Below are 11,321 nucleotides of genomic sequence, written 5' to 3'. Positions count from 1 at the left end.
CTCACAAACAGCAAGTCCAGCAGGGCACCTTCCCTAGTAGATTCACTCACCAGCTGTGTCAGGAGGTTGTCTTCCACACACTCCTGGAACCTCCCAGGCTGTTTTCCTCTCTGCTGTATTATGCTTCCAGCAGACATGTGGTAAGGTGAAGAACAAGGGCTAGTGATTGTGAGACTTCTACCAGTTGCTTGTAGAATATCTTATCAGTCTCTTCTTCCTGGCTGGCTGGTCTATAGCAGACTCCCACCATGATATCTACCTTATTGAGTGTTTCATTGATTTTTACCCATAGACATGGGTCAACTATGACCAACAATATACATAATATATATACAAACTTAAAATCATAGACTATTTTAGATTGAAAAACATCTCTGGAGGCCATCCAGTTGAACTCTGTCACTCAAAATGGGGCCAGCTTTAATCACTTTGCTCAGGACCATGCCCAAGTGAGTTCTTCATATTTCAGGATGGTGATTTCAGTCTTTCTGTTACAATAGTCTAAGTACAGTTAGCAGCACAGATAAACAGAAGACACCACATCTTTTTCTTTCTTTTATTAAAACCCAGTGCAAGATCAAAGGTTTCACGAAAAAATAGAAACTTACAAACATGTGAATAGTTTTAATGCACTCATAAAAAGACATCAAAAGAAAAATGACTAAAATTCTGTACTGTATCTGCAATAAAATCCATTGGCTTTATTCTGAAAATATTGTTGCCATTTTGGAGTAAAGAAAAAGCCTAGCATTACACATGTTCACATGTATTTACCACTTATTAAAACCAAAAACTTTACCATATATTTTGCCAGAGAAATCCGTTCATCCCCATTTTGAAAAATCTAATAAGAAAACATTCAACACCCTGACTGGAATTACTGTGAGCTGATGTTTCTGTTGTAAAAAATTAGGCTATGAAAATCAACAAACGATTTTACAGTAAGTTATACAGCCGTACTAAACAAGCTTATAGGTTATGCTGCATTAGACCTTCTAGATTAGCAAAAAATTTTGACAATAATGACAACACTTCAGCTGAAGCCTAAGCATTTCATACTTCAGATTAAAATGCTGTAACCTTTAAATCAAGTACCCAGTGTTACACACCTGAATATATTCTTAAACAAATTGTAATACTCTAAAAGTTAATGCAACTTCAAACCGAAGCTGCAATGCCTGTATTTTCACTATCCCCACATCAAATTTAACTCCTTAGAATGCAATGTGACACACAGAAAATTAATCATTTTATATATTTACTCTTGGTATTTTCTTCCATACACTGTATTGCGAAGCATCTGATCCTACAAAATAATATCTATAACAGGATTCATGTTTAGATGGGCTTTTAGAGGTAAGCATTCCTTGAACTGTAAGTTCTGTTGTAAAATAACAAGCACGCAGGAAACAAGAGGAATCCTGTTATTGGCTTATACCCATTCACCTGAATTTCCCAATTCAGCCACATAACAGCATAGTCATAGTTGATCAACTGCACTTGTGCTAGCACTGAGTTACCAGTTAGAAATCGAAGGAAACATATTTGACCACGGCAAAGTAAAGTAAATAGAGGAAAACAAGCTGAACATTTCCTATAACTCAAACTATCCCAAGAACTAGTAGGAATCCACTTAAAGAAATCAGCCAAAAACTTTCCTATCTTTTATGCAAACAAAAACACAATTAAAGTTTTGCCTTAATATTAGTACTTAGTTGTACAGTACATTAGTCAGTGTACAGATTTTGCCATTTTACTGTAACCTCTGTAAACTCACAATTATATTGCATATGAAAGGTTGTGAACCCTCTGCAATCCCCATTATATCTACTGAATGCAGCATGAACTGTCATGTTGGTATAGGAGCTTAAGAGGCAGTAGACATATTGGGTGTCCAGCCCATTTGATAAGCCCGTTCCAGTGTCCTCTTGCAATCCTGTAGTACAGTACTGAAGGTTATATGTGGATACTGCTGCACTAGCTGCTCCACTGTGGCTTCATTCACCTGCAATTGAAGAAAAGAATCTTTGATGTGCAAAAAATGAATAAAAATGGCAATATTATACAAGCCAAATGAATGATCGAACTTCTGACTCCTCAGAGGACTTGCAGGATTGGTGTCCTCACTTATACTATAGGTTTGGGTGCCAGTATCATAAAACAAATACACACTATGTAATGTTCTGTTAGAGAAAGAAAACCACACCTGATTTTACTGTAAAGGAAGAAGTTTTATATAGCATTCTAGTAAATACTGTTTGATTATTTGCAACTGAAAGCAGCAGGAAAGACAGTCTCCATTTTAAAATAGCTTTGTTTGGAAAACAGCAAAATGTTTAACAATCAATTTACCATGCTTCATTCCATGCTTTGCTGTTGCAGCCCCAAACCTAACTATTCAAAGAAAAAACATCCCATTTAACACAGTGCTTCCCAGAATAATATATTTCTGTCTGCAAATAGAAGAATATTTATTCAAACTCACTCAAGCAGACGTAGGTTTGAAATGTGAGATTTTCTTGGCTTCAGAAAATGAAAATTGATTACATGCATTAATTAATTTATGCCACAGGTATGACACCTTTATACATACTAAGTAGTAACTCCACAATTAACATTCCTGAAATGAATTTGCACTGTATGGTAGCTATCACTGTGGTTGAAATAAGAGATGACATGACTAAATATGAGGAAAAGAATGTTAACTATTCTGTATTGCAGGTAAACCACTTTAACCATTTACCGATTACAAGCATAGGTCAACTTTTAGAAACGTTAAAAGTCTTGCATGTCTTCACATACATGACTGGTAGGCATTCTTAGTTTAATCTTTTGGTGTAAGGCTAACACTGCACAAAGGGTTTTGTGGACAGAAATTGTGTGATCAATAATTAAAACATACAAGCTTGTCAGGTCTGGGATGCCCCTCCTAAATCTTAGACATCAAAGGTAGAACCTTTATTTTAGATTAGACAAGCCAATCAGACAAGCCTACCTAAACCTAACACCTTTACAATTGCAGAATGTGGGGGGATTAATTTATCAATTATTTTTAAGCCTATTGCAGTTCATATCACAGAAGCAGACAGCTTTCTTCAGTCTTTAGATAAATAAAATATTAACTTAAGAACCATAATTTCTAGGTAGCTCCCTTTGAAAACTTTGCTGAACGCTTGAGCATTTTAAAAAGCATCAATATTACATTTAAATATTGAACTACCTAGATTAGTAGGATGTACAACTGATATAATCTTTTGCTTCCTTCCCCGCAGTGTTCCACATTCAAGGCCAAAAGTACAAAAAACAAGAGTAAAATGCTTACTACGATTACAAAGATCCATCTTGGGAATATTATTTTAAAGCACAGTGATCACAGTATCCAATAATATTTTTGTCCTTAGAAGATAAAAAGGAGTGCATCCTCTGAACAGTGATTTCACCCAATGACAAGGAAAAATGAAATGTTTAATATCCAGCTCTTCTACTTTGATAATAGAAACAGTCAATCTGCATTGGAAGTTTCATCTAGCTGCGACTGACTTGGATAGAAAACTGGTTTAACTTCCCTTCATAGCACAAACTCTTCTTTTTTGGCAAATTACTATATTACAGTAACATTTTCCAGTGCTGAAAAACAAGAAGTGACTTCTAATAAATCAAGATGAAATCAGAGACAGCACAAGTCTTCTAAAATATTTGATATTTAAAGCTGAATATATACTTTCAAACTGTCAGTAACCCTTCATAGAAATGTTACTTGGAAGGGAAGAATTCCCTGAAGTAGCAGTATCTGCTCCTTTTTGCTCATTCAGAAATAGTCAATGACTATTTTTTTTAAATTTGTGGTGAAGAAAGTCATGGCAGTATCTACCATACTACCAGAAACTTCTCTTAATAGTTAACTCAGCCACAAAGAAGATGCTTACCACAGATAGCCAGATAGCTGCTGATTCTGCTCTTTTTTAATAAGAAACTTAGAGACTTTATCTACTAGATAGGTGCAAATATTACTAGTAGATAGACATTATTATGATTTGACACAGACCTGTTGGCCTTTATTTGTTACAATAGTTTGAATATCATGGCTTTAGAGCAAGTATAATAAGCAGTCGTAATGTATAAGAAAGAAATAGAGCAGATTTGTTATAAAGATAATGTTCAAACACACTAAGACAGGTAATGATCTCCATGTCCTGGAGTCTTTGACTGAAGATTGAACACATTTACAGAAGTTACAGTTCAGCTAGATATAAACTAATGTACTTACTACAAGATTACCTCAAGTAAAATAGCATGACCCATGATACTACAATATTATCTTTCAGCCTTGCAACCTATGAAGAAATCTACGGTAAACCATCTATCACTTGCCATTTGTCCAAAGTTTTTCTAATACAATTATTACTGGATAAAATAATATTTAATGTAATTGTTACTAATTGCTGATACTACTTTACTAAACAGGAGAAGGAAGCTTTTGGTGTTGAGTGCCAAAGACAGTTATAAAATAAATATGAGTGTGCAGAATATAGGTAAAACCACTGCAGAAGCAACATGGACAAAATCAGCTGTTTTATGACCGAAATCTGAATAGCAGAAAGTTTTCTGCTTTTCAGCTATACTGTCAACATAACATTTTGAATTGATAGTTTGATGCTAGAAAACAACTTCAGTGGTATTAAACAGCAAAGTAGTGACAAATCTTACCTACAGATCTAGAACCAGAACAGTTTCAGAAAGAAATTACTTTTGAGTTAAAAAAAATTGTGCCTACTCTCACGAAAGAAGAAAAAAATTACCAAGCTTCATGAATAATGATCAAATATATGTCATTTTTTGTTGTGTAAATATTTTTAATCCTAAGAATGTAACAGCAAATAATTGAAAATTTATGCGGGAAAAATAAATTCAAAGCAAGATTACACAATAAAAAAGGGAGGAAAAAGATTCTGTTTGGCAGTGAACAACCTATATGGATTCTAGGATGAGAAAAAATGTGATCAGTTATGCCACCAATGATCCCCTATCAGATGATTTTGAAAGCTTTTCTTTTACCATGAGGAAAGTCAGGTCAAACACTACATCAGGATAAAATTTGTAGTACCCCAAACTTTCTGTAGTATTGGACTAAAACTAAATCTAAAAGGTAGGAAAATAGAGAAATTAAAATATTGTTGTTAATGAATAAGATAAATACTGTTGAAGTCAACTCCCTCAGTACCCTTGTCATCATTTCCATGAATGATAAGATTAAGATGAAAAGAAGTCTTATGTCTAACCGTTAGACCACAGGCTTCCGTCTCTTCGTTAAGATGCAGTCTGGCTGGTCATAAAACAAAAGTACTGAATGCCATTCCCAAAATAAATCCATTACATAAACAGAGCAATTTAGCAACTTCCCCTTCTGAGCCTGAACAGTCTTCAATGAAGGGAAACCAAAAATCTTCATATCTTAACATGCTTTAAAATATGATATTTTTCTTCCACAGGACTTCCATTAATCTTCATCTTTTGAATTGTCAAAAGAAAGACTACTGTCTGAAGGTAAACTAGGTAGACTATAATTCCTTTGAATTTGAATAGCCTTTCAATTATTTTTTAAGACATAATGAAAGAATACAGCCCTTATCATTAATAGTCAAAGCAATAGGTTTTTGTGAATCCTGGTCATCACATAGAAAAAGAAAACAACAGCAAAGATTGGTTCTAGACTTACTTTTTTCTTGCTAAAATAAAAATTTATTCCAGGACAAAGAGCAGATGTAAGAAAAAAAAAAAAAGATAATGGGTTTTGGAAACTGGCAGGACCAAGTGATAACATCTCCTTTTAACTCAATTACAGCAGTTACCTTGAAGTCACAGTTTTGAATCTTTGTTGCTTAAAGAAATTGGAACACATATAACCTACTTCCCAGGAGACTGTACTTGACTTTGTGACAAATGATATCTGGTTTAGGACCTCCTAAGTTTCCTCTGGTGATGATACTATGGTTGTGAAGAGAGTATTTAAATATCATCTGCACTAGAGAAAAAGGATACTTCCTCATGTGACAATTAGGAATTCATGTGGGAAAGAAGACCACGAATATCTATCTAGTTCATGTGAAGTGGAAGAACCTTCACAAAAGGGCTTTGGGATTGCTCCTTTGGAGGACTCTGTCCTCACTCTGCTAGGTATAAAAAATAATGTGAGTGAAATATTGAGAAAACCAGGAAAACACTGTTCAAAAATCTTTCTCTCCTTTAGGTAAAACAATCTACCTACAACAAAAGGGTTTAAAAACCTCTTTAGATTATAAATATTTTCCCCATAATAAACTAACTAGCATTTATCAGCTGATTTTTCAATTTCAGGAGAAACTGAAACTACAATTTTCAATTAATCACCTATGCACAGAACAATATTCACTCAGATTTTTGACCTGGCGTACTTGACTTTCTCATCCTACCTGATTGTCAGTGTTTACTGATTTGGTACATCACTTATATCTGCCACGGACCACCATGGATAATTTCTTTTGTGCCATCTTCCATGAGTTCTCATGGAAAATTCAAATTACAAGAATAAATGTTTGCTTTTAAATATGACATGTTGTTTGACAGAATTCTAGTGATAATCTCAGCACCATTTTCTTTTATTTCTGGATTCAAAAATCAGGATTTTCTGATTCCAAAGGACTAGGATCTATTTTTCTTTACTTTTTGCTTCCATTATGTTCCCAGGACAGATTTTATTAAATTCAAGGGAGTTGAGTTTTCCTAATTCTGATAAAATAAATTAGGGATTACAACTGAAAAAATCAGTTGAAGCAGACATTTCAACAACTCTTTTTCCTCAGTTTTCACTGGCAGCCTCTCTTTCCACACCTCTCAAGTGGATAGACTGCAAGGCAGGCACTAGGGAAACAAAGTCCCTCCCAGTGTAAAAGAAGGGATAGAACACCTCTGCCATTAAGAAAGGCTGAGAGATTTGGGGCTGTTCAGCCTGGAGAAGAGAAGGCTCCAGGCAGACACTGCTGCCTTTCAATAAACAAACATTTTAGTAGGACAAGGGGTAATGGTTTTAAACTGAAACAGAGCAGACTCAGACTAGATAAAAGGAAGAAACTTGTTACAGCGAGGGTGGTAAAACACCAGAACTGGTTACTCAGAGAAGTGGCAGATGCCCCATCCCCAGAAACATTCAAGGGCAGGTTGGATAGGGTTCTGAGCAACCTCTTGAGTCAAAGATGACCCCGTTTACTGCAGGTAGTGTGAATTAGATGACCGTTAAAGGTTCCTTCCAACCAAAACGATTCTATGGTTCTATAATTCACAAATAAGGAAAATAAACAAGACGTTTAAGGACACTTCCTAAACAGGACTTTCCGAATTACTTCTAGTTAACTTGCCTTTAGTTGATATCATGACCAGAAGATCTTCTTTTGGATTGTAATACCAAGTGGCGCACCACAGAACTTTGAAAAAACTTCGGTTTTAACCAAGAAAACTTTTAAACCATATTTATAAGAGGAATTGTAAGACCGCCTGCTGATCTCAAAAACCCTCCTACAAGTGTATCAAGGGAGTCTCAAAATACAGTTCTGATTCTAAAGCTACTCAAATGTCTCAAGAATGTCTGTGTTTTGTCATTTAGAGCAATACTGAAAAGGGAGAGCAGATGGGTCACCTGAACCACTGCTCTACATAGCGAAGAAGTATTCACTGTCAATATTAAAGGTTTACCTTATAAATAAAAGCTTAAGGATAACATCCAATTCATTTGGTAATTGAAAAGAAAAAGTTATTTTTATTCCAAGTTAATAACTGAAATCATGAAACAGCCATATAATTAAAAAAAACAAGCCTCCACCAAACTAGGCTCACATGCAAAAGCCCCGGACTTGGAAAACTGGATTAGGGCAAAGATGCAGCATTAGAACCCCTTAGGTAAACTTGCCTATGCTCCTCTGTGGTTCGTTACATCATCCAGGGATGGACTGCTGAAATAATTTTTGCATGGTATCTAACTTAGACCTTGGCACATGCATGCAGCTAGCTGATTTTGGAGAGCACTGACACCATGGGTACTCCTCTTCTGAGGACAACAAAACTTGGTATATTCAGTTTTACAACTTTATAGGCTAGTCATAAATAAAAAAAAAACCCAAAACATGTTACAATAGGTTAGTCTGCAATATCTGTGCAGAAAGGCATTAGCAATATGTAGAACTGTTAGCTCAATTTTAGAAATCTCGTCCTTGTAAAGAATTTTACGGAAAAGCTAGCAGGTCAGAAGTAACACTCATGCCAAAATATTTTGTGACTGCCATACAGACGATAATACAAGTTAACAGGATGCAAGTATTACCATTATATTTCTACATATAAAGAATCACAAAACCAACTTTACACAAAAGAAATGTGAATTGCTTTGTTTCAAAAGGTTTTTCCTAGAATATTATTGACATTTTTGCTTATAGAGTGGTATTGCAATGTTGGGGTACTGAAATTTGTGTCCATTTCTGTCTCTGTATACACAAAAGCCAAATTGGTATGTAGTGGACAAATAAATGACTCCATAGTCATTGTGTGTATCCATAATGATGGATTGTGGACAGTCAAATTTTATGTTCCAATTTCTGTAATATTTTAACACTAAAATGCAAAAGGCACATACTTGCAGTCATTAACACATTCTCATAAACACTTTCAGCTGTAGTTTGCTTCTTCAAGTCAATATCTTACAGTAAGTACACTTTGTTTGATTTTTTGTCTGCTAATAATATAATGAATTATATTCTCAGGTGGCCTAATTATAACTGTTGCCTGTAGCCATAACAAAATTAAAGATTTCTGGAAACATTTTTTGTGAAATGCACTTGATGAGCTGAGGCAGACATATTCCACAGAGTTTCAGTGACTGTCTTCGTGCCCAGGGGCAGAACCTTTGTTTAGTACTTTAATAAAATAACAGCACTACCAATATTAGCACAATCTCCTATAGTCCAAATAAAGTCCCTTAAGATTTAAGCAAAGAAAAGCACACATGCACACACTTCCAAACACTGGATTTGTGGACTTAAATAATGAAATTGGCAAGTACATTCTGATGTACTATTATTATCATGACATTAAACAAGTTAATTGCATTAAATCTTAGCAATTAATTTCCCACATCTTTGTAAAGGGGAAGGAGTGCATAAACAGAAATACCTGAAATATTTTCTTCCATGTGAAGTGAAATAAAAAGAATACACAAACCTTCTAATATTCAATGGTAGCATTTCTAGAAGATATCAGAAAATGTAGCTAGGTTTCTTGTGGAGTATAGCCCCTTTACAAGTTCTCTGGTTAAATCTTGTCAGAAAGGTAGAGTTCTAAAACGATGAAATTCATACTTGTGGTTGTTTACACAGGTGAATGCTATTGCCTCAAACTGCCAGTAAAGGCACAATTGCTGTAGTCACTGCACATTAACAAAATAATGCATTTCATGTCAGTGTGAGTTGACATACTTTTCTAGCAAAGCCATCACTTCAGGACTTGCTGTCCTAATCATTACTGCCAACACAATATTGAAGCTGTATAAGTGATAAAGTTTTCATTGTCAATTCTCCTTGCTTATTGTGGGGATTTAGTTTTCTATTAAATTAGATAAACCATTCTAAAGGAGCCTTTTAGTTTGGCTGGTTGGTTGGTTTACTAATCCTGTTCATTTCAATCAGATGAACAACTTCTAGACTTCACCTATACAAGATTTCAAGGTAAAAATATTATAGTGCCATACGTAGTTCAAATTTATGATGAAACTCTGTGTGTTGCTTTGTTCATTCTTGTGAAAACTGCAGTTTATAAAAGATCCATATGCAGTGAAATGACAGTGTTTCTTTATATAGAGAAAAATATTCTTTCAAATTACTTTATGTCTATTGAATTAATAGCACTGAATATTTTCCTTCCTATTCTGCTACACGAACAATAATTTGAGCACCTTATTGTAATGCTTGTCAAAATGACAGCCTGTGAAATTAACAGAGAAATGGATCTCAAAAAGTTGCCAGCTGGCAAAAATGCCTGCAAGTTCCAGGGGACTTCTAAATGCTTCTAAAGATCTTTCTCTCTCTCTCTTCTTCTTTTTTTAAGCATAAAAATGCTGACTACTTCACAAGGAAAACCACATTCCTTAATGGCTGGCCTTATCCTGATTTTGAACCTCAGGGCCAACTCTCCTGTTACAGCATGACGTTGTCAGGTGTTTGCTTTTTAAAAATAAGGACAGACTCATTAACTCAGGAAGATTCTATCTTCATACTACTGGCATGGATATATGGCTGAAAGATCAGCCTGTAAGTTAAAAATCTTTTAGTAAAGAAACAGTTAAACTAGAAGTACAAGAAGTTCAATTTCCATAAAGAATTTTTTTTTTATAAGTTAGCAGATGCTTTGGTTCACAAAAGTGCAGGATCTGTTATTCTAGTTAGCCAGGAAAAAAAGGTACTGTTCAGTTTTTTAAAACTGTATTGAAAACCAAAGTGAAATAAATGCTAATTTTCTTTTGTTGTGGGTTGCAAGGATAACTGTAGTTTCCTTCTAATGGGATTCACAGATTTTTTTTGTATCTAAGATCATTATTCATAGAGAAGTATCAATGGCATCTCCTACATTATACATATAAAACTTAAAAAACCCACAGCATATCCTTTTTAATATGCAGCAGCATAACTTGAAGAAATTATAATGATTTAAGAGAAAATGCTACAGATTTTTTTCTTAAAGGGAAGGATTAGATATTTTCCATCCTCTTAAATATGAGAAAACCATAATTTCAAATCTCAAAGTGACCCCTTTAAAATATAAAAAAAGAAATACCAGCAATTTGTCAGGGTTTTTGATCAGGCTAATGATAATTAGAATTTTCTGGAGGTAGAAGGCAAATTGCTGTGATAATTATATTAAAAAAAGCCATCGCTCCATACTTCCACTATTCTACTCTTGATTAAGAACAGTTTAGCCCCAAAATGTATTTGAAATTTAAAGACATGTTTCTATAATGTAAGACCTTATCTCTTTTTCACTTACTTAACTTCAGTTACATAAATTATTTTAAAAATCTACTGGTTTTCTAAAAATCTTACTCTTACTTAAGATGCAAAGGATTTATTAATGGATCTTTTTACTTCTAAGGGGTCATCTATCTTGCTACTGCTCCACGGTAATATAAAAGAGTTTGTCTTTTTTGTTAGTTGTACTATCCATCAATTTCTGTGCTTTAACATCTCAGTAAAACTATAATAGGAAATAAATTCTACAAATCACCTAAAAAGAAAGAAAGAAAAAAG

The 11,321-nt window shown here is 34.4% G+C and overlaps 1 protein-coding gene across 1 annotated transcript in view; it reads right to left on the bottom strand.

Moving 5' to 3' along the window:
* Positions 1 to 1,357: 1,357 nt before the first annotated feature.
* FBXL17 (F-box and leucine rich repeat protein 17) overlaps positions 1,358 to 11,321 on the bottom strand; it is a 304,655-nt gene continuing 294,691 nt past the window's right edge. Inside the window, exon 9 of the mRNA XM_069879953.1 lies at positions 1,358 to 2,005. Within this exon, the coding sequence (XP_069736054.1) occupies positions 1,868 to 2,005 (138 nt within the window). The 3' untranslated portion in view covers positions 1,358 to 1,867. The remainder of the gene's footprint in view (positions 2,006 to 11,321) is intronic.

The sequence above is a fragment of the Phaenicophaeus curvirostris genome, chromosome Z, assembly GCF_032191515.1.
Source record: "Phaenicophaeus curvirostris isolate KB17595 chromosome Z, BPBGC_Pcur_1.0, whole genome shotgun sequence".
Taxonomy (NCBI): Eukaryota; Metazoa; Chordata; class Aves; order Cuculiformes; family Cuculidae; genus Phaenicophaeus; species Phaenicophaeus curvirostris.
Note: the sequence above shows the minus strand (reverse complement) of the source record. Positions and strands in the feature narration are given on the sequence as shown.